Source organism: Colobus angolensis, unplaced genomic scaffold, assembly GCF_000951035.1.
Source record: "Colobus angolensis palliatus isolate OR3802 unplaced genomic scaffold, Cang.pa_1.0 Scaffold68, whole genome shotgun sequence".
Lineage (NCBI taxonomy): Eukaryota > Metazoa > Chordata > Mammalia > Primates > Cercopithecidae > Colobus > Colobus angolensis.
In genome coordinates, this window is record NW_012120487.1 from 3,024,682 (window position 1) to 3,049,061 (window position 24,380).

General features: G+C 39.0%; 1 protein-coding gene across 6 annotated transcripts in view; it reads left to right on the plus strand.

Moving 5' to 3' along the window:
- ELAVL4 (ELAV like neuron-specific RNA binding protein 4) overlaps positions 1-24,380 on the plus strand; it is a 157,286-nt gene that overhangs the window by 61,606 nt on the left and 71,300 nt on the right. For 2 of the 6 annotated variants that reach the window (XM_011926239.1, XM_011926242.1), the window contains exon 1: positions 368-645. The exons of 3 other annotated variants lie outside the window; for them this stretch is intronic. In XM_011926239.1, the coding sequence (XP_011781629.1) occupies positions 637-645 (9 nt within the window). In that variant the 5' untranslated portion in view covers positions 368-636. Of the gene's footprint in view, positions 1-367; positions 646-1,061; positions 1,411-24,380 lie in introns of those variants that run through there. One more of the 6 variants, XM_011926240.1, reaches the window with a different exon arrangement.

The window sequence follows — 24,380 nt, forward strand, 5'->3', positions numbered from 1 at the left end:
GGGGTGGGATGGTTTGGCCCTCAGGACAGGGGAAAAGAAGGACCCTCCCACTGTTAGTTAAGGTTTGCAAGCCTCCAGTGACCTGCGGTTGTTACAGTACTTTTGAGCTGGGAGGAGGGAAAAGGTAAAAATACAAGTATGGCTGTTGTTGCTTCAGCCGGGCCTTAATTACCAGACACAAGAAGCAGTTCAGAAATCTGGTCTCTGTTGTTGTAGAGGTCACCAAATCATTAACATCGTCAATCTGGCAGTAGCTAATTTAAATAGCACCTGATGTTGCAACGCCTCCCTTCGTTTCCCCAGCCAATCAGATCCAGGCTTCGGCTGACAGATGGTCCCATAAATGGATGTAAAAAGGGGAAGCTTCGAGCCAATTTCAGCAAGGCTCTGTTCAGTTGTTCTTATCTACATCCTAGAATCGGGGGTTTCAGCTCACTGCTCCTTTTCTTTTTTTCTTTCTCTTCCCCGCCCACCCCCCCAAAAATAATTGATTTGCTTTACAATCATCCACACCGTGTTTTGTGGATCTTTAATTATATATAACAATAGTAGTCATTTTAAATATATATTCTGAAATCTTTGCAAATTTTAACAGAAGAGTCGAAGCTCTGCGAGACCCAATATTTGCCAATAAGAATGGTTATGGTAGGTATGACTAGATTTATAATCTGTTGTTTGTGTTGCTGGAGGGAAGAAAAGCATCTACACCTTGACCAGTCTTATGCTTGCACAAGAGTTTAGTTCTGTGCTGCTGTTCGGTTCCTACATTTACTATCTCTTTTGTGTAGAGAGTGCGGGTAGGTCCTTTTATTGAAAAGCAGTGGGGATATAAGATTGTCATTTTTAACAAGTCGTTGTCAGTTTTCCCTTCAACATAAAGGCAAGGGGTGGAGGGGGAGGGCTGAAATAATTGCTGGTTTATTGAAAGAGGTTATATTACTTGAGACATAATGGCAAAAGAAGGGTTTTCTTTTTGTAAGCGAGAGGGGGTTTGTCTACGTGCCTGGGTTTTGTGGGGCTGGGGGTGGATGCAGCGGGGTTAGGAATCTCTCCATTTCCGTGCTGGAAATCTAAACCTCGAGAGGCAGCTCCTGGATACTGAACATTGAGATGGGCAGTTGTGTTTCGGGGGACTGCGCAGTCAAAACGGCAAAGAGAGTGATTTATTTGGGCTTCAGTAAATGCTGCATCTTGTATTTCAAAGAGTTTCCTGTCATGACCTCATAAAAAAGAGGAGGCGGCTTGTATGTGTAGCAGTGCCTGGCGTGTTGAGTTGTTGCTTCCTTCTCTGGGCAGCAGCTCTGTAAGAAGGAATGTCAGCTTTTACATAACGTTCCTTTCCGCTTTTGACACACTGTGTGAGGGTCCATCTTCTTCTGATCACAGATGGAGTGGAATGGCTTGAAGATGGTAAGTGAAAAGAGGAAGGCAGCCTGGAGGTCCCAGCCCTGTGTGTGTGTGTGTGTGTGCGCGCGCTTGTATGTGTGTATGTGTAAGGATGCTGGACTGTGCATTGTAAATCACTGTGCTGATCGTTTGTGTGTGTATGTATGTGTGTGTTTATTAGTATTTCTCTTTTCTGAAAACCAGAATCCATCTCCAAGTGTAATGGCACTGCATGCACACAGGCACACACACTGCCTCTTCCAGCAAACATACATTTTAGCCAAGGAAGGTTGGTGTCTTTTTTGACAATCAATGTCACCGTCACTGTTGGCTGGCGTGTCCACCGCCTCTGTGAGCCTTCAACGGAATTACACGACTGATAAAGTTAAAGGCACATTTCTTTTTCAGTCTCATGCTAGGAGTGATGGGGAAGGATAAATGAGGGGTGGAGGAGGTGAGATTCAGTACCAGCAGATGCAATTGTGAAACAGGACTTTCAGATGTGGAAGGGGAAGTGGAAAACCTTTCTGCCGAAGTAGTAAATCTATTTTTAGCATCATCTTTTTCTGAAAAAAGAATCAGGGAAACTCCTTGAGTGCCGCTTCTGTCGCCTGATGTTGACCCTGAAGATATGGCACAAAATGGCATGATCAGATGCCACGAGTGCCCACTTTGACTTTGAATTTTCTCCAGCAATAGGTTTCACGGGGTTTCAGAGCTGGTTATGGGGGCAGACTGTAAATTCATAATCATCTTACTTATTTTTCCCTAGAAAAGCCTGGGGAGGACTTTTTGCTCTGCATAGATGTTATAACAAAGCTGTGGTCTTTTTCCCATTCTTAGAGGATTGCCTTTGTCTGGCTGCTTGTTTTGATGGGTGTAAAACAAATAAGATTAGACCGAGCAGCCCAACTGAAAGCGATAGCTGGGAGGAAAACCCAATGAAAGGTTGCCGGGGAAACGAACAGAGGAGAAGCCGAGTAGGGAGCAGGTGGCTATCATGAGAACACACTGCAAACAGTGTAAAAAAAAAGGGGAGGGGGACAGGACCTCGATTATCTTTGCTGTTCTTTGTGGCCAGCCCAACTTTAATTATTTGTTATAAATAGGTGTTAATTACATTTCTAACTCTGGTTTACAGTGATTTTTAGGAATCTATTTTTAAGCATCTGCTCTGTCTCCTCTGTTTGTGTGTGTGTGTGCGTGTGTGTGTGTGTTTTGTTGTTGTTGTTGTTTAAAAACCCCAAAGAGGAGGAGAGGGGGAAGGGAAGGTAGGGAATCTTGCTTTTTTTTTTTTTTTCCTTGTTCCCCCTTTTCCCTGCTGTGAAATTGTACATGCGAAAAATCGCAAGGAATCCTGTGAGACCATTTGAAAAAAATGTAAATTATATTGAATGAAGTTGACGGAAGCATAATAGTGAACTCCCACAGCTGGTAGGTTCTGCAAATGATTTCTTAGAAATTTCCAGCAAATATTCATAGGAAAAATATAGGTAGAATAGATCTGCCCTAAGTAATGATTTGGGGTTAGGTGATATTGGTATTTTTACTAAATCAGATGTTGATACTCTAGTTTCAGGGGAGTTCATTCTACCTCTCATTTTTTTTTCCTGAGTAGAAATTACTTTACAAAATAATAAATGAAGATCCTTTTGCTTTCCTTCTTTCCCCATGCCCACAGTCACAGGATGCATCAGGCTTGCACTCTCACAACCACTGCCTTCCATTTGGCATTTGGTCCTGGTTCTGGTCTTGGCACAAACTGAGTGAAAAGCTGATTTTTATTTTAGTGTCTTTGAACGTCTGGGACCCATGTGTGCACTGGGTGACAAGCATTTCTCTTTTTTTCTCTAAGTGTGTTTTACTAATAGTCTCGTTTTCTCATGATGGTGGGTACCATAAGGATTGAAAGGTGTAGTACTTGGGTGAACAGGAGATAGCGTAAAAACAACTGAAATGGTGATCTCTTAGGGTTTTATACTAAGGGACAAAATAGATACATGATCAGGTAGCTAATTATAAGCCCCAAAATGAGAGATTAAAAAATGCTGAAATACATTAAAAGATTAGGAAATATAATTGGCTTTATTGAAAGTACTCTTAATTTTTACTCTCTTCATTGCAAATCCCCCCCAATTCTTTTTTCCTTGCAGATACATCTTTTTGTTTTCTCTTCTTATTAGGGGATTTAAAAATTATGTTTTCACTCTTGAGGTAAAAATAAATAAACTTATATTTTTTGTGATACACTTGAACCTTGCGGCCATATGTTGAATGCGTAAGCCTATGTCACCTTTAAAAAAATAGAATTTTTTTAAGTCTCTAATATAGTTTCTTTTTTTATTTTCTGAGAATTGTCTGGCAATTTTTAGTCAGGGGAAAATAATTTCTGTAAGAAGTGTCGTCTTGGCTTGGGTTGTAAAAAACACACGTGGTTCTGATGCTGACCTTTCTCGCTCCTTTGTCTTAAAAATATTAATGCCTACTACCTTCATGTGGAGGTGTGCCTTTATGGAAGCACAAGGCTGAATGTGCATTTATTAAGAAGTGAAAATCCAATTGGAAATATTTCTGCAAAAAACATCTGACTAAGTCGCAGTTTTAATGATCTGAGTGTCCATATATCTCATAGTAGCATAACAGCTAAATCATTTAGTATTTAAATTTTTGAAAGGGTAAAATTAACATAGATGGGGAAGTAGCTGAAAAATTACTTTGAGAATTGTTTATTTACAAGACAATTTAATATCTCATTTTTTAAAAAGCTAACAAACAACTTAACCATTCATTTGTGGTCTCAGTCCCATTCATTTCTACCTGCCATTCATTCAAGTCATTCTCCTGGCCAGATATAGAAGGCCTTGCTTCCATTTGATGGTTTGCACAAAACCTTAAAACTTTTTCTTTCCCAATACCCCTTCCTTGGTCCTCTGAAAATTAGGGTGCTGTTATGAGAGGAAGGCCAGATTGTTGTGAGATAATAACAATAGAATATTTTAAAAAGAGAGAAGGAAAATGAACTGCGCATTTGCCTTTTACTTCTAAACTTAGTCTTGAAATTGGGTTTGGGACATGTTGGACTTCAGATATTTTAAACTTAGGATTTCTATTAAGGATAAGCTATTTGAAATTTCATATCTAGAAATTATTGCATGAATGGTGCTTTGTATGTGTGTGTTCAATATCTCTAAAAGGACTTGTGGATGAATTGAGGTGTTTTTCTCAAGTTAGAGTTACTATGAATAACAATAGGGTGTCCTCAGAGTAAGTCCTTTTCTTTGGTTTGATTTCATCCCTTTCCACTTATTTCCTTATTATAGGTGGGTTCTTTTCCTATATGTAGGCCAAATGCTATTTCTTCCATGAGGAGATGTGCTGCTTCATTTAGCCCTGAGCACCTTAACACCTTATGTTAATTTTTTTTTAAAAAAAGAAACAAATTGTATGTACCTCAAGTAAGAAATGGTGGTCTTCATAGAGGTCATCATACATAGACAAAAGTACTTTGGCCTTGACAAATTTCTTCATTAGCTCCAATGATCTGTGGCCACCAGGCAGTTAATTTATATGCCTAGGCATTTAATATGTACATTTGTTGGTGAGCTGGCCAGCGGATGCTAAACACACGAGTATGCGCTGGCAAATGCTGCAATGCAGTATTTTTTCCCCAATGTCATTGGGAATTTTGGGGCCAGGAAGGGACGTGAACATTTCAAGCTTTTATCTTGCTATTGTCCAGTTGACGGGCCATGTTGTACAGAATTGGTCAATTCTTCTTTTGAAAGTAAAGTCAACCTTTCATTTACCACTATCCATTTCCCCATCCATTTAATGTATATGTGGAAAGAGTGTGTGTGCGAGAAAGAGAGGCAGAGAGACTCTGTGTGTATCAGTATAAGTGTGTTGCGGATTCCTGCACCTGTCTTAGTCTTTCCTTATTTGGTATTACTAAACATGTACACACACTTACTTGCAAGTATATGTGCATCTATAAATGGAAAGAAAACCAAACTGGGTTGCTTCCCATAAGAACTGATTTCTCTTCATGACTCCAGGAGTTCTCTTAGTAGAAAAATATGAAATTTCAAATATTTATTTAAAAAGATATATTCAGACCCTGCAGTCTGTTAGTAACCAAACACCTTTCTTTAGCTGCCACTTAAGAAACTATAAGTGTGCAAATCCATAACAATGTATGTGCGCTAAAAGCCATCCCTTCAGTCAAGGGCCTGGGTATGAATTAAAATGTGTGTATGTGTGTGTATATGGATATGTGTATGTGTATGGAGGAGTGGGCAGGATATTTTTCTTTGAGGGCATTTGAACCTAGTCTTTACCATTGGTATAAATAAGGAGGAGGTAAGATGGCAGTGTTAAAATCTGTGCTTTGCTTTGTAAGTTGGTGTACAAGTGTGTGTGTGTGTTAGGAACATCCTTATATTTTTGAAATCTCCACGTATTTTAGGGGTAGAGGGCTTTTATAGGTCACTGGCTTTCTAAGGGTAAAAAAAAAAAAAAAGAAAAGGTGATCTGCGGGTGGGTGGGAGTCACAAGCAGTAATTGTCTTAAAGTAGTTATTTAGCAGTGAAAAGGAAAAAAAGGCTGGAGGAAGAGGGACAAGAGGGGAGAAGAGTACCAACATGTGGGTCTGCATCTTTCCGGTATAGGAGATAATGAGTGATAAATTTGAACTGGTGCAGTGCAGGATGCCCGATAATTTCTCAGAACCTTGACTTTGCAGGTCCATTACTTCCTTGCTGGCTTGTTCACACCTTTAATTATATCCAGTTTGGGATGCTAGCTGGGGGCACCAAAGATGAGCCATTTTGTTTGTTGTTTACTTCATTAAGTATTCAGGCAGTGTATTCACTGTAGCTTTGGACCATCAGTGTTAGGAATCGAGCAGTTTGGAAATGGAATTATTAAAAAAGAACAAAAAAAAATAGGACAGCAATCAGCCAGCTAGCTTGCTTTGGATGGTCACATCCACTCTGCTTAATGGTAATATTTATGCTTTCCCTTGTATATTCATTAAGAAATAACTTATGCAGTGTCAGGGCTCCTAATAGGCTGGTGACTTTCTCTCTCTTTCTCTGTCTCTGTCTCTCTCTCTCTCTAGCTCCAGCTATCTCTTTCTCTCCACCCCACTCCGAGACTGTCTTTGCTCAGACCATTTTAGGACCAACCATTTTTGCTTTAGTGGGGGCTCATATTCAGATCCTTGTTGTATCTAATACCAAAGGAATTTCTCCCCCTCAATAAAGATACCCCTCTGCAAGGATCAAGAAATGCTGAGAGCCCTAAAGGAATCCTTAAATAAATTTTGGTTGAAAAAGCAGTAAAAGTGTTGAGGAAATAAGGTCAGTGTAATTTTTGTGCTTGCATTTTTGTTTTTTGTTGTTTTTGGAAAGTCTTATTTTTAATCCCAAAAGTAAAATGCAAAACTAGCATATGTGATTTTTTTAATGAAAAAAATATATATGTCATAGGTCTCTCCTGAAAATAACTTCCCTTGGACTCTTCATTTGAAAAATAACATGCAAACTTTAGCTTAATTTTTGAATCACTCATTTTGAACTACAAAATACAGTTCATAAATATTTTTTCTATAGGAAGTTTAGTTCTTTGTTCAGGATATGGGGAAGCAGAGAAACGACCCAGTGAAGACAGTGAATTCTGAAAAAAACACAGCATGGAGTTTTCCTCTGTCTGCACTTCATGCCATTGAGTCTTCTCCTGCTTCTATGAGTTATCCTTTATTCTTGTCTACTCTCTCATAACAACTAGACCTTGAAGTTGTTTTGCCAACAGTGTTCATAGTAAAGGCAGGCTGTCATTCCTTGTTGGATGAAGATGTATTTGTTGAGGACTTACTGTGTGTATTTCTTTGGAACGTGGAATCCAAGGTCACCATTTCTTTTTCTTTTGACAATGGTCAAAGACATAACTAATTAGAGGATAAGTCCCTGTGATTGGAGATAAAGTTGGGGTGAGGGATTTTTAAGGTGGCACATTGCACGATGAGGTTTGTGTCAAATAATGAGAAAAGGTCTGCTGGAACATTCAAGTACATAAATGTCTTTCCTTCTGTATTTATAAGTGTCTAGGCATGACTCCAAAAGATAGAAATAAGAGATCTTTTGGACATTTTAGTCTATAAGGTTTCATGTGTCCACATCGTCAGCCTCAGGAAGAAATATAGAAGTTTGGACAGTTGAAAGGAACTTGTCTTTCAGTCAGCTGCCCATGAAGCTTGGCTGGAACCGGTTAATTTTACGGAAACACGAATGTCTTGCCTCCTTGCTTCTGACATAAATGGCTTTTTGAATTCCTTTTCCTCTGTTACCTCCCAGGAGCATCTGAACAGATAGTGACCCTTTTGGCACGCCAAATTGGAAGTTTGCTAGTGGAGCAGAAATCACGCTTACTTTGTCATACACATCTAAATACTGTGGTATGTGTGTGTGGTGTGTGTTGTAGACAGCTGTGAGCCCCGGTGTGCCGTGGGATGTACCAATAATGGCTTCTCAAGTACTCTGTGTTTTCCTAAGCTGCCAGTCTAAACCCTTTAAAGGTTTGCTTTCTAATTTGTACATGAAAAATAACAGACTGAGTTGAATTTTTTTTTCAAGTGCCCTCTTTGAAGATGCAGCAGTAGTAAATACTGCTCTAATGATAAACTTTAGTTCTAAGTGCTACTCAAAAGTCTGTGGTAGAAAGTCTGAGAAGTTGCCATCTTTACTAATGAAACTTTCATTAGGAAAATGCGCACTTAAAATGGAGTAAATAACCAAGTCCCTGAAATTTGTGATTTTGACCAGATTTGACTCATCTTTTCTTAAGTTACTTTTTGTAATGCAGTCAACCACACATCCAAAATTCTTGGTATTATACATGTCTTCAACATTAATTATCTCTGTTGATGCACTGGGTACAGATAGTACAATTCCCACAAGTCCAGATTCTTACTGTAACACCAAAACAAAAGTGATATTTATGAATAATATTGGGAAAGTTGTCCTCATAGTAACCGTTCCCCAAAGGAAGCTTTACATAAATGTGCACTTATTATTCAGGATATTAAAAGGGAATCCTTAGCTTTTACTTTTTAATTTGGGCTAAAATATGTAAATTGGTTTTATTTTGGAGCTGCTCTGTTTTAGGTGGCTTTGGGGGAGGATAACTTCCTAGCTTGATTATATTTTAACCACCTCTAGTGGAAAAGTTTCTAATCTTAAAAGCAACCTGGTTATTGTGATTAGGACCCAGAGGGCCTGTGTTCAAATGGGGCTAAAAACATATTATATTGACCTGTACACATGTAGAAAAATTAGATTTGTTTCTACTAGACACAACTATTACCATGCCTTTGTTGGCAAGACTATCTCAGAGACCAGAGAACTGTGAGTCTGCTTCTGGCCTCTGAGGAATGTCATGGTGTGCTCGTACAGGCAAGCCTCTAAAAAGATTGCTCTTTGTCTTGAGAAACCGGCAAGTGCAAAGGACTTCAGAGTCAGGTGAACTTAAGTTGGAATCCTAACTCTTCCAATTACTAACTGGGCAATCACAGATGAGTTACTTCAACATGAGCCACAATTCCTCATCTTTTTGATTGTGATGATAATATCTAACTCACAGGGTTTCTGCAAGAATCAGATGAGAAACAGTATTAGAAGGCACAAGTCATACATAGGACTTGAAAGTCAAAGGTGTTTTGAGGTTGTTAAGTCTCTTTCAGTCTGTCAGTCTTTCTGTCCCTTGGCAAAAGCCCTTCCCCAGAAAGAGGCCCATCTGCCCATGCCAGATGTCCTGGGCAGTGACATTGCATGCTACTCTCACAGTCTCCATACTGTCCCCAGCATGCAAGGATGGTGGCACACAGTGTTGTTTTTGTTGTTTTCTATATAGACAAGCCCTCAGTTCTTCCTCAGAATTGTATGGCTTTATTAAGTTTTCTGCATCCTCCTAGGATTTCGTAAGCTATATCCATGATCTCCTTTGGAATTAGAATTCACTTGGGATTTAGTTGTCAAAAAAGGAAAAGGATGAAGATAAAATTACTTTTACCCAGTGCTGTTTTTTAATTTCATGAAAGAGCCTGTTAGGAAAGTTAGAAGTCAGCCAGAAAGAAAATAAAAATAGGCTGAGCTTAATTGATATGGTCCCATCTTTGCTGTCTATATATTGTAACTTGAAATTATTTGACTTTTTCCCAGAAACCAACTTACTTCAGATCTATTTTTTTCCTCTTCACTACATCAGGTTTTATCTCCTTTCCCCTTGTTTTCCCAATAGGCTGAACTTTGAAGTTCTGTTTCTCACGGAATGGTGAAGAGGTTGAGGCAAAAAGTGGCTTAATGAGATTTTTCTAACTTGCCATCAGTTTTCCTTCTGCTTGGCAAGGCAGAATGATGGATGGCTTTGGCAGTGTGAACACCTCTAGAAGTGATCAGATTGACTGAAGAGATGTGCAGGATGTGAGCAGAATGCTGACCCTCAATTCATTACCCTCCCATTTAAAGAAAAAAAAAAAAGAAAGAAAAGAGGAAAACCACCACAAAGGCCTTGGCATAGTTATTGATTACACACTGTTGGGAAGGGATAATGGGTGGTGTCAGGACTGGTGTTAGGTTAAACCTAATTTTGTACCTTTTTCCCAAGGATCTGAAGGGGGAAATAAATAAATTCACAAATTGTTCTAAATGGGGACCTGTTGGTGTGACCTGTTGCCGTTATGGAGAAATAATACAAAATGTTCCTGAAGGGATTCAAGACTTAAATTGAAAACACTATCTTGAAACAACGATTTTGAATTCTACTTCATATGCTTACAGGAAGGATGTAAAGGGAAGTCAATTTTTTGTTCTTCAATGTAATCCCTAAAACTAGGGGAAAGGGTTATAAGTTGATCTGATATCCCAAACGCCATTTTGCAGGTCCTATGTTAAAAAGGAAGGAAGGAAGGAAGAAAAGAAGGAAGGAAGGAAGGAAGGAAGGAAGGAAGGAAGGAAGGAAGGAAGGAAGGGAGGAAGGAAGGAAAGAAGGAAGGAAGGAAAAGAAAAAGATCCTTTGCTGTGAAACAGGCAGACAATAAAACTTTTCTCTTTCCACATGAATCTATTTTAAGTCTTCGCCAAGAATCTTTGGAGGATTTTGCAGGTGTGTGTCTATACATATTGTATATGATGTGCAAGCTCTGGAAGAATTTGGTTGGTTTTTAGACTGTGTTTGTATGGGCAGAAGTATATCTGTAAAAAGCAGGGAGGAACTTGATTTTGGAGAAGGGATGATATAGAAGATGTTTCTCCATATTTTAGCCTTGGAAAATCTCATGCCTATTAATGAAGGACAAAAACGGGATGCTTTAGTGATTTGAGCAGGCAAATGAGAAGGTTGGATATTCTTAGGACCTTCTTGCTAGGTAGGTGTTTGTTTATTTAAAAGTTAAAAATTCATCCATATTTAGGTCAATACTTGAATCTCAGTTCCTTCTTTTTTTTAGATTTCTGGCTGAAGTTTTTCATGGGAAGAAAAAAGACTTGGAGCTTAGAACTGCTTTAGTAAGAACTCTTAAACAGGTCTCCAGTCATTGAATTTTGGAGGCATGGGCTTGCAGTTGGTATAATCTTAACAGTATTCTCCCTGACCTATCCCACGTCCATTTCGCAAGAACAGAAGAACAAGTTCGCATTCTAGAACTTCAGCTGTTCTCAGTATACTTCTACTCATAACAGATCTGTGACCATAGAGATCATCTTTCATATTCACTCAGCCTTGTATAATTTTTGCCCTGTGGTGTCAGTTTGATGTCTTTAATGTAATTAGGGCAGGTACTCTTTTTTATAGAAAATAAAGCTTAGCCACTTGACTAAGCTTGCATGTTTAGTAATATCAGAAGTCTTCGCTCTAAAGTGTTTGGGAATATGTCCAGCTCAGCCAAAGTTTACTTTTCTTGGGAGAAAAATAAGGTAATTTCTTTTCTATATCAAATTTTCCATTGGAGAATCAACAAATATATATATATATATATATATATATATATATATAGCATGTCTGTTGCATATAAATCATATTCTAGATGCCTCCCAGAACATCATAGTATTTAAAATATATTAAAAGATAGTAAGCAAGGATAATGACAAGCAGAATGATGTGGACAGTGTCTCAGCAGAGGAGGTACAATGTACAGAAGAGGGAGACATTAGTTCTTTTGGGGGGAAGGAGATAAGCTTCATGGAGGAAATGCCATTTGAGTAGAGCCAGGGAAGCTGGATAGATGGAAAAACTAGAAGAAAGGGGAATTCCACATGGAGGGAATCATATGAGTAAAGGCATAGAGATGGGAACTTACAAGGCCTACTTAAGAAACTGTAAGTAATCTGGTGTGAATGCATCATACATTGTGTAAAGATAAAGCTAGAAGGAGATAGGCAAAAGCTATGATTTAGGAAGGTTCAGGTGTTTTGACTTGCTTTTTACTTTGAAGTGGTAGCTATGGAATGTCTTAGGTCAGAGGACTTTCCTTTCTTTATTCTTTTTCAGGGTCAAGACCTGTCTTTATTAAGTCATTATTTCTCAGAAGTTGAAGTCACCCTAAAGATACTTCTAAATTAGATATTGGTTAGGGGAATTGGCATTAAAGCACTCTTCTGGTCATAATGTGATGTTATGATGATGATGCTCATTGGTGAAGTCACATTAATGCTTTTAGGGTTACAGTGGCAGAAAGCAGTAGGAGGAAAAATATCGACTTTACTTCAGATTGTAAAGAAATGTGCCATTAGAAGAGTACACTGCATTCTCTCACCAAGAGGTACCCAGTGCTCATTTTGTAGAATAATGTGTGGCCAGAGAGAAGATGGTGGTGAGTGGGGAATATGCTTATTTTCTGTAGTATAAAAATGTACCCACTTCAAACTTGCAAGTACATGTACCAAGGCATGCTTGTCCTGACTGATCATCTGTTAGCCCTGGAAGGCAGAGATCATGTCAAATCCTCTCTTATTTCAATTTCTGGTACATAGTAAGTACTCAAAAAAATGTTTTTTGAATTGGGTTGTCATAATATGGTTTTTGTTGGGGGTTTTGTTTTTATTTTTGATTTTTAAAGAGTCTGAACTACAGAGTTAGACTTGTGGATCTTGAATCTGTCATCAACTTCTGGGAGCCTATTTAGCCCAACTAACCTAACTTTTCTGACTTTCAAGTCTCTTAATATGTAAAACAAAATGAGTACAACTTCATGGCTTAATGGGAGAATCCATTGAATTGTATCCTTGATACGCTCTATTGGACAGGATAACAATATTAGTAAGTTACTAGGTTCTAGTTTTACCTATGGATAGTTTATTGAGTGCTGACCAGCGTTAAAAATTAAAACAATGGAATGATAGAATTGAATGAAATAGAAAAGAAAGTATCAGTGGGTGGTACTTATTAAGGGTAAGTATTATTTCGTGAATCTTTGTTTCAGTTACCTATGTTCTGAGTTGTGATATGAAGCTGTGGTGTTCAATATGGTGTTCAATATGTTCCTTACTTTTTTGTTTTACTTTGTTGGGTCATGATCAGAAAAGTTTGAGAAATACTGGTCTAGATAATAGTGAGCTCTCTATTATCCAAAGGAAAAATAACAGTCAACTTTTTTAGAACTATGCAATGCAAGATCTCCAGTATCTTCTGAATTATTAAAGAAAGGATGACTTCTAGTTGTTTTAGATTTAATATGAAGCATTGTATCCTATATCTTTGATAACTACTGATGTCTGCATGGTATATGTTGGGGCTTTCTATTAACCAAAGTATTTATTAACTAGAAAATCTTTTTCCTTGGTTGTGCTATGTAGCTGAACCTGCAACATAATAATAAAAGTGACAATCATCAGTAGTGAAGGTGACCTAGAGGTGGGACTAGAAATAGTAAGATTAGCTTTCATTTCTTGAGCTCTTGATATGAGTCAGGCACTGTGCCTTACAAACACCATCCCTTTTAATCCTTAGAACAAACTAAAAAGGTAAATGTTAATTTCTCTATTTTATGGACAAGCTAACTGAGGTTTTGAGGGCTAAATTAAGGTTACACAGCCAGTAACTGGCTGGGCGAGGATTTGATTTGAACCCAAATTTGTCTGCTTCCAGAACAAAATTTTAAAAATTTATTCAGTTCCATGAAAATGTATTAAAGTGCCTACTATGTGTTAGCTCTGTACTCCTCTACAAATATAAATCAGTCTCTGTCCTTGAGGGTTTACTAGCTGCCCTTATTCACCTCTCACTATGTGAGAAGGTAAATAAGGATTTATTTTATCACAACAGGAGATAGGAAAGGCACATAGAGTACTGTATATTTTACTTCAGAAGTGCTAAGAAAAGTGCCTGGCACATAGTAGGCATTCACTAAAGATTTATTCTGTGGAATTGAAGTTGGATTAATTCTCCTCTAGGGATTAGGGAACCTTTGTACTAAAGAAACACTGTACATTTTTATATGTTTAGCTGTATATGCCTAGTGGCACGGGTATTCTTACCTGCAATGTGGGCAGATCCATCTGTCCCAAATCCATTCAGTGCCTTTTGGAGCTCCTAAAACTGGCAGCACAGAAAAGTCAACAAGAGCTCAAGAACTCAAATTGTAAACTTCAAGTTTCATTCAGCCAGAGAGAACATTTTCCATCTTAGTGTGAAAATAAAATCCCATGGCAGAGACATTTGGAGAATGATAAATGGAAGGTGGGCTTCCTTAGAATGGAAAATTGTTATTATCATTGTTACTGTTGTCTTTACAATGCCATTTACTAGCCTTATAACTTCAAGCAAGTCATATTAGTTCTCCAAGCCTCAGTTTCCACATTTTTAAAGGATTAATACCTCTCAAGATTATTAGGATTAAATAGACCCATTTGATAAAAACTTACTAAGACTTACTATTTGGTAGTCTGTAAATATTTAGTAGTAAAGGAGACATGGCCCCCTGCCCTCGAAGAGCTGAATATCTGGTGAATGTGCTGTGAGAAGTGGGATTCAGACTCCCACCATCTGCACAGCTCACTACTGATAGGATGCAGCACTGTACAGTCCTCCTTGGGGTATGTGTATATTGTCATATACATGTCTCAATTGCATCATCAGAATTTCAAGTTTATTGAGAGTGAATGAGCTCTGATATTCATCTGTTTATCTCCACCTACCCCTAAATTTCATCCTTGCCTGTTGACACAATGTTACCTTATACAGTAGTTGCTAGATGAATCCAGCCCAATTCAGCAAATATTTACCAGGTGGCTCAGGGTGGAGTGCTGGGAAAGGGAGGGTAACATTTGCTGAACAGAGTTGAATTTAAAACAACTTTAGAGCATAAAAGGGGAACAGTGTCATGAAGCAGTGATATACTACACTAGTGCTAAAAATACCTGTGATCTACTCAGGAAGAAAATAGGGCCCTGAGGAAAATTCGGCAGTAGGCCTAAAAAATAATGTATTTTTTCACTCTCCCAGTGCTGTTTTGTTTGTATTTCATGAAGAAACAGTGTATTTTCTATAAGCACACAATTAAGATGAGATCTCAGATGTGGCTACTTAATTCTTCTGTGGCTCAGGACCAAGTCCAGGTAGCTTCACAAAACCCAGGAGCCCCTCTGTGGCCAGACTCCTCTCCTTTCCAGCCTCCCATCTTGGGTCTCTTTGCCTTCTGTTCGTGCTCCACTGTAGAACTGCACCACGGTGTTCCCTACCGATGCTCACACAGATCCCTTGGTCTCCCACATCTTTCTGCTTTCTTCACCTGGCTTCATGAGACAAATAGGAGGCCTGTGTTACCCAGAAAGCCTTGCCTTAACTTACTCTGGGTTGTAGCCATCTCCGTTAACACTGCCAGCATCATTTCATCATTGATCTTCCACACTCCGTAATCAAATATTTATTTTTCTAGGTTTCACCACTGCCTCAACAATCGGCACTGAGTTTATCTTTATGCTTGGCACCAAGTAGGTGCTCAGTAATTAATTGTTAACTGATGTAGTCAGATATTAATTAGGCTTTTCATAATGTATTCCCATCAGGTGCCTCCTAGCTTATGAGTGGGATATTGGACCCAAATCCCCCTTGTTATGACAACTGGTTTTGACACAGCTATTGCTCACCAACCCCAGTTCTATAACTTTGAGCTGAAGGTCTTGAGTATATATATTTACATGAAACTTCCCCTGATCACCATGACTCACCTGTAATTCCTCAGTAATTCTTCTTTCCTCTGGACTCCTTTATGTCACTTGCTGTCTGTACCACGCAGTTAACAATGACACATCACAATAATAGTGACCCTTTATATAATGTGTGTGTCAGGCTTTGCAGAAAGAACTTTGCTTAGGTTATCTCATTAAATCTCACAACGACTCTAAGAAGCAGATATTTTTATTCCCATTTTGAAGAAAGAGGACAACGTAGTTTAGGTAACTTGTTCAAGGTTATGTGGCTAGGAAAATATCAGACTGGGAATTTAAAACCTAGTTTGTTTCATTCCGAAGCCCATGGTCTGTCTCCTATTTTGTATTACTCACCCCTTAAAAGGTAGGAGTTAAGGAGAAACATTTAGCCTAGTGGTTATTAATAGGGATTTTTTGAGATAGGGTCTCACTCTGTCACCCCGACTGGAGTGCAGTGGTGCAATCACAGCTCACTGGAGCCTCAACCTCCCAAGGTAATAAGGACTTTTGATCAAGACTGCCTGGATTCAAATCCTGGCTTTATCAGTTGTGACCTTGGGCAAATCACTTCCATTCCCTATGCCTCAACTTTTTCGTCTGTAAACTAGGGTTGTTGTGAGAATGTGATGGACCAATGAATATTAAGGATTTAAAACAGTTACTTTGCATATAAAGTGATAATGGTCATCATCATTATTGTTATCATACAATATTAATTTGTGTCCCATTCTTCAAATATTTGTTGAGTGCCTCCCAGACACTGTTCTAGGTAATGGTGATAGCAGTGACTAAGACAAGTCCTTGTCTTTATGGAGCTTTCACTTTAGAGGGAGAAGACAGAGAATAGAGTAAGTAAGTAATAAGTAGATCATAGCATAGTAATTAATGTGTGCCTGTAGTCCCAGCTACACAAGAGGCTGAGGTGGGAGGATCACTTGAGCCCAGGAGTTTGAGGCTGCAGTAAGCTGTGAACATAGCACTGCACTCCAGCCTAAAAGTAGATGTTATGTATTATATGGTGGTTTTTTTTTTTTTTTTTTTGAGACAGAGTCTCGTTCTGTTGCCCAGGCTGGAGTGCAGTGGCGCCATCTCGGCTCACTGCAAGCTCTGCCTCCCGGGTTCACGCCATTCTCCTGCCTCAGCCTCCCAAGTAGCTGGGACTACAGACACCCGCCACCACACCCAGCTAATTTTTTGTAATTTTAGTAGAGACGGGGTTTCACCATATGTGGTGTTTTATAATTTCACATAGTGAAATGCTGTTTAAAAAATAAGAAACGCTAGACACTATGAGTCCCTGTTTGTGGGCACACAGTGAGGCCACAATAGTTCAGTCAGTGCCTTGCTTCTGCTTGAAGAGCTGGAACAGTCAATGCCCTACTCTGAAAAGCAGAGCTTCATATGTCCAACTACTACTCTTGGAGACAGGCTTGCTTGACCTGCATTTGGTGTAAGGTGGTCATCCGTGGAATGATTGGACAATTGGACTGAGGTGTCTGAGCCTCAAGAAAACTTAACATAGAGAACTCATAAAGAGGCCAGGGGTCCCAGCCTTTGAAGAGAGGTCCTATTCTATTTCCCTATATTAGACTGTGAAATGGGATAAACGTTCCAGGAGGGTCAGGAGGAGGATTTGGCCAATCATTCAGCTAAGGACAGGATCAGCCAGAATGTCTTCTGAAGTAAGGCTGTTAAGATCTCCTGACAGCTCCTTGCAGGAGCCTGAACCTAGAAGGTGATGTAGTCATTGGCATTATGATAGGATTCTACCTTTCCATGAGTATTCTGCTGGTTAAGAGCATCTTAGGGGTCTGCAAAATGGAGTGTTTTTTCCTTCACTTACTTGTAGTGGGGTCTTGGTAAAGTCATTAACTTGCCTGAGCCTCAGTTTCCTTATCTGTAAAAATGGACTAATAATACCTTCCTCCAAAGTTTGTTTAGAGGATGAACTAATTAACATGTATAAAGAACCTGATTCAGTGCCTGGCATATAGTAGGCATCTAATAAAGGAGGATTTTTAAAATAAGTTCAGTCCCTCTAGGGTGTGCATTTTAGGTATTGGTAATTTATTTCAGGGCTCACAGGGAGAGAAGATTTAGACTGAAAAGTGAGAGCTACTTCCCATTCTATAACTTTCAAAAAAGTGAGCAGATAATCTCAAAACTAAAGATATGTCATCTCAGAAAGAACTGTGAAGAAAATAAGATTAGATTTGCTGTAAATCAGTATGATTGAGACTAGTCTCTGTCAAACAACTGTGTTGGCCCCATCCTCTTGGTGTCACAGGCTCTTAGAGGCCTGGGGCTCTGTGAAGAAACGCACTTGGTTAAAAGGGCTCTGGAGTCTTAAACCCTGAGTCCAATTCTTTCCAGTAATAAGTTTGAATATTTACTTTTTAATGGGGGATGAAGGGGATGGGTGACTTGATTATTTTCATAGGTCAAAAATTTCAAGGGGCTGGGCGCGGTGGCTCAAGCCTGTAATCCCAGCACTTTGAGAGGCCGAGACGGGCGGATCATGAGGTCAGGAGATCGAGACCATCCTGGCTAACACAGTGAAACCCCGTCTCTACTAAAAACTACAAAAAACTAGCCGGGCGAGGTGGCGGCGCCTGTAGTCCCAGCTACTCAGGAGGCTGAGGCAGGAGAATGGCGGGAACCTCGGAGGCGGAGTTTGCAATGAGCTGAGATCTGGCCACTGCACTCCAGCCCGGGCGACAGAGCGAGACTCCGTCTCAGAAAAAAAAAAAAAAAAATTTCAAGGAAGGACTCCTATGCTAACTGGAATTATGCATAAACCTAATTGATGGTCTGGTGAGAGCAACTGGAAAGCACTGGTTTTAGAATGTAGACATAAACTTTATGTATTGTATCTCTTCACTTCATTGTATATACTTACATAAAATTAAAGATTAAAATTAAACTTTTAAATTTCACTGATTAAAATCAATTTACCTGATTAAAATTAAGATTGAAGAGAAAGAGAGAAAAAAGCACAGTTTACTCTCATCCCAAAGCTCCTTTGTTTTCATTAGCAATGTGTAGACTTGAAATTACTTTAAAAGCAAAACAAAACTCCCCCATCAAACACATTTAAGAATAAAAGAATGATTTTCCAAATATTTGTCAGTGCACTTTTTGTACAGGGCACTGGATGAAACTCTAAATATTTTTTTCCTCTTGTGGTTAGTGGCATGTTAGTATTGGGATTCACCAAGAATTTATTTGACCCCCTTTGTCACTAGTTCACATTTGTTTTAATATTGATGGCTGCACTCATCTAAAAATAAACAGAGCAGGAAGAGTAAGAGAATGCTTTAGAAAAAGCATTTTAAAATAAAGAATCACCCGTTCCTCTTATGATTATCTCAGCATGCTGAGAAAGAAGCCTGGTGGGTTGGAGATAAGGATGTCTCCTCCTATGTCCCCGGGTGCTCTGCCTCTAAACTCTCCTAGCACCCTGCACCTGCCTTTGAACCCTGATCCATTCAGCAGGCATTGGTTGAATTTCCCCATGTACTGCATGCTGGGAGTAAGAAGTTAACCAAAATTCAGGCCTTGTTTTCAAGGCATTCCCTGTCAGTGGGGAGACAGGCAGGTAAAAAGCGACTCAATATAGGGTGGTGAGTACCAGGACAGAGGAGAGAGAGGAGTTGTCTGAGGCTATGTAGGTTAGGGAGGTGGACTCCAGGGAGTCTTGCAAAATGGCAGGGTAATTTAGATGGTGATGATGAAAGCATTTCAATGGACACATATGCAAAGACATGGAAGGGACATACTGCCAAAGGCATTCAGATTCTGGTACTTGCCTCACTGCATCTGGAACTTTGTTTTCAAATGCCTACTAACCTTCCAAGACTGAATTCCTAGAGGGCAGTGATCAAGTGCCATGGAACTCAGTTATCCAACAACAATAATAGATTTTATCTTTGCCACATTCCTGTGAACCACATTTCTGTGAAGCCTGTAACATTATCCTATTGATATGCCCCAAGTTACACTTGGAAAACTGAGACACAGAATGGTTAAGTAACTTGTCCAAGGTCACACAGCTAAACAGGAATTTAAACCTGGGCAGTCAAGCTCTAGTGACTCTGTTCTTAACTATTATGCTATGCTATTGATATTTAATAAATGTTTGAATTGATGTTAATTGAATGGATGTAGAAGTGATTACATGATAATTTATCTATCACTTATTTAAAAGAAATAACATGCCAGGCATGCCCAGGTCTAATAGTTGTTGCAGGAAAATGTTAAGAGTCCCTGATGGCTTTGGCTTTGTGACTTACAGAAATTCTTACAGGTAGAAATGTTCTGCAGGACTGTGAACCTCAAGATGGTATGCAGACTTTAGCCAAATTCAGACTCAGCATGAAAATGAAATACGAATTTAGGCCTGAAACAGAGGAGATCTAATTTCCTTTGTGGAGATGAAGAAGCAAAGGCTGTAAAGATGGCCTTACTTGGAAAATGGAAGGCCCTGGATTTTGAAAATAGGCTCTTGGGATAGTTTGAAGGAAGTTGAGGGAAACAGTAATGATAAGGGCAATATAGCTTTAAAAGAATGAATTCTCTCCTACTTTTGCATTGATTCTGAAGAGGAGAGGTAAGAGAGGTTTATGGTGAGAGCGAAGTGGTGATGAACAGGCAAGGAAAGCTAATTTGGCTATAGAAAGCAGGTGAGGACCTAGAGAATCATCCATTTATTCATGTATTCTACCAGCAAAATCAGGATCTCTGCACTGGTCCCTGGGATTACAGATGAATCAAACACAGTCCCAGTCCTCAAGTTGCTCACAGTCCAGTGATAGAGAAAGACAGGAGGCTGGAGAGTTTCAGTGCTGTGTGGCACATGTCCGTAATGGAACTGTGTGTGAGGGACAGAGGTAAGAGCCATGATGGGGGATAGGGGAAGGGGCATGTTAGGTCTGAAGGCAGAGAGAGGAGGGCTTTCCATGCCAAGGGGGTGTTTATGTGCAGAGGGTGGCACAGGAGAGAACACAGTGTGTTCTGGTTTGTCTTTGCTGGCTGCAGAAGGCTACAGAAGGCTGTGGCCTGGAATGTGCATTCCAGGGCTTATGGAACTTGTAGTGGGTAAAGAAGGAAGATGGGAGTCACTGACCGGAAGATGTCAGTTCAGATCCAGGCTCTCCACCTTGTGAATAGAGGCTAGTTAGCTTTACCTTCCGTTTACTCCTTAACCCTTAGTTTGCTCACCTGTAAACTGCAAGTGATGACAAGGGAAGACTCCACCCATCTCTCAGATTCTTCATGAAAATTAAGTGGGGTGGGGAGTGTGAATGTACTTACAAAATCCTCTGAGTCCAGCGTGTAATTTAATTATTATAAAAATAATTATTATAAAAAATTATTATTTTGTAAGTGAGGGTTTTGTAAGGGCTTTGTAAAAGTCTCATTTCCTCAGGGGTAATAACACTTGCTCTGTTATCTCTACACTTCCCATCACACCTTTCTGACTGTGCCCTGGAAAAATGCTCTTGAAGTACATTCTGTCAGTTTAGCTGCTTCTTGAGGTATACAGGAAGAAAGGAGCAGTCCAAGTAGAGGATGGACCAAAAACAACCCTGCTCTTCTACCCTGAGTTTCCTTGCGGAAAACCGGAAAAGCCCTCAGCTGTCAGTAGGCAGAGTGCACTGTGGCAGTGATCTGAAATTTCCCATGAAACATGACCGTTTTCCTTGTATGAAATCAGAAACCCTAATGACTGCTTATTTACATTTGAAGTACCTAACTTGAGCCATTCACAGTGGACAGCTTTTTGAAAGGGCAAAATATACCAGAAATTGTGTCTGTGTCAAAAATGATACTTTGATTATTTCTTTTTTAGAATCCACATAGCCCCTTCCCCTTTGCTATGTGTTTTCTGGTTTGGCATTATTGTGAGAGCTTATTAGTGAATGTTTGTGGAACATTGTGAAGATGAAAGGAATAGCTATTGGCATAGGTGATGAGTAGTAATGTTTTTAAGTATACTTTTCTATTTCAGAAATTAAATTCCAAGGATGTGTCTTACCCAGCTCTTAGATTAATCAACTTTGCCACCTGCAGCACATTTTAATGGGCACATATTTCAGAATGTTACCTTTTGGACAAGGAAAGTGAACATGTACTGAGTGTTTACTGTGTACTGAGCTCTGAACCAGGTCTCTTCAGATTTGTTGTTTTTAATCCTCACAGTAACGCTGCAAGGCAGATAGAATTGTTCGCATTTTTCAAATGAGTAAATTTAAATTGCACTGCAGAGAGTCTCAACTGGCTAAACCAAGGTCAAGGCTGGTGGTGGATTTCCAGCCCAAGTCAGATCACCTCCAGATCTCATGCTTTTTCCATTGTACCATGTAGAATTTTGAATTATGATCTTTCCTGTAACACCCATTTATTGGATAGTATTTACTGACGAATAAATAGCAGATACACAGGCTAGTTGATTTTAATAGGATTAGATAATTTACATTCTCTAAGATTACTGAGTTGCATTTCATAGTGATAGGAAAAGTCCTCAGACTTAGAGATTGAAGAGAAGGCACGAATTTGGTTTCAGCCTTGGGTTCAAGTTGCAATCCTAGTTAAGTGACAGTGGACACTGCCTGAAGCCTCATTTCTCCATCATGTGTAGAGTGACAGCACTTCTACATCTGTAAATGAGAGGAATGACAACACCCACTTCTCAAAGTTGTGTGAGAATTAAGTGAAGTGATGTATGTAAAGACACCTCTCACCATTTCTTCTTAGTAGTGTTGGAAGGAGTTAATGATAATTACTTGCCTAAATATTTTCCTGTGTAACCCAAAGCACTTTTTAATCAGCATTATAACAGGATTTCCCTTTACTGAGTGTTTGTCATATTCCAGGCACTTTGTATGTATTTTTCCGTTACTACATTTATGACATTAGACAGTAATTTCTTATTTACTTATTTATTTAGTTCCTTGCAGGCAGGAACTCTTTCTCCTTCGTATCCCTGGCATTCAACATAATGGTTTCTGGCCCATTGAAGGAACTCATTAATGTTAGGGAACTTAACTTGGCTTTTGTTCCTTCTTTTGAGAGCCAACTTCAGTTTGGGGGAGGGGCTGTTCCAATGAAGTACTATATTAACGTCTTTAAATTGTGGCTCATAACTTGCCTTCAAATATATACTTGTAACTAAAGAAATTTTAGATTGCTCTAATTGACAATGGATGATACTGAATATGTGTTAACATTTTACTTTTTAAAAAGGTAAATTTCTGAGATAAAAAGAATATATTAAGAGTCACAAAAGTTTACCAAATTTTCTTTGTATCTGTGATTCAAAGGACAAGCTTACCCTACTCAAAGAAGTAATATTTTAGTTTCAAAACACAAGTATTATATCCATTTGATAATTATACATGATAATATACTTGTATCGTATACTAAATATTCTTTGGAACATAGTAAATTAATTCTAAAAGAGCCTTATCTGAGAATTGTAGATTATGCAGCTTGAATTATAATACGAATGTAATTTTTGAAATTTTATTATGTCTTTTTTATAATTTCAAAGTTTTATTTTTGATTTTTAAAAATGCCAACTTGACTTTTGCCCATTAGTGAGTGTGACCTTTCAAAAGCGTATTTTGAAAAGACAAAAGATTGTGAAGACAGAAATACTAACTTATTTATTCTCTTATAATCTAAAATTCTGTTTTTATGTGGCAAATCATAAAAATACATATAGTAGGAGTTTTTTACAAAATAGAACAATGGGCCGGGCACGGTGGCTCACGCCTGTGACTCTAGCACTTTGGGAGGCTGAGGCTGGGGGATCACAAGGTCAAGAGATTGAGACCATCCTAGCTAACATGGAGAAACCCTGTCTCTATGGAAAATACAAAAAAATGAGCTGGGTGTGGTGGCACGCACCTATAGTCCCAGCTGCTTGGGAGGCTGAGGCAGGAGAATCACTTGAACCCGGGAGGCAGAGGTTTTAGTAAGCAGAGATCACGCCACTGCACTCCAGCCTGGGGACAGAGCGAGACTCTGTCTCAAAACAAACAAACAAAAAAATAACAAACCTGCACGTTATGCACATGTACCCTAGAACTTAAAGTATAATAAAAAAAAAAAAAAATTTTTTTTAAAAGTAGAACAACGAAGAAAGTGAAGTTAAGGGAAACTAAGAGGATTTTAAAGAGATAAATTCAGAGGTAAAATTCATGTTTAAAAAAAAAAACAGAAGTTTGCAGTGAGGTCCTATGCTCTTTACACACAGAAAGCTATAGAGTTTGGCACCCATTTTCCTAATATTGAAAACAAAAGCAAACCCATCACACAGAGAACAGAGAATATTAGTGGTTCAATGTCACAAAAAGTGCTTGCCTCAGAGTAGACATAAGTATTCTGATACTTGTGATTTCTGGATTTTGTTTGTTTGTTTTTTCCATTTCTACTTTGCTTGCTTCTTGTTCATGATATTTTTAATCGATATGTATTAGAAGAATGTTCAAATGCAAGAAAGAGAGAGAGAGAGAAGCTTAAAAAGCGTGGTATGGAATGCCGCTTGACAGTGTCATACATTCACAAGATGTCCTTGAAGATGGAGCACAGAACAGAGATCACGGAAATTTTGGCAGCTGCAGTTGGGAGAATAAATGGCTGTTGTGTGATTGGGCAGATCCTGAAAGCAGACTCCTGCTCAAACCATGTAATTAAGAAAAGTGGGAGCTTTTGTCCAAGTGCAAAATGTTCATAATATCAGAGTTTGTCAGCAGGAGCTTTTAGAACGGATCAGTACTTTTCACTCCC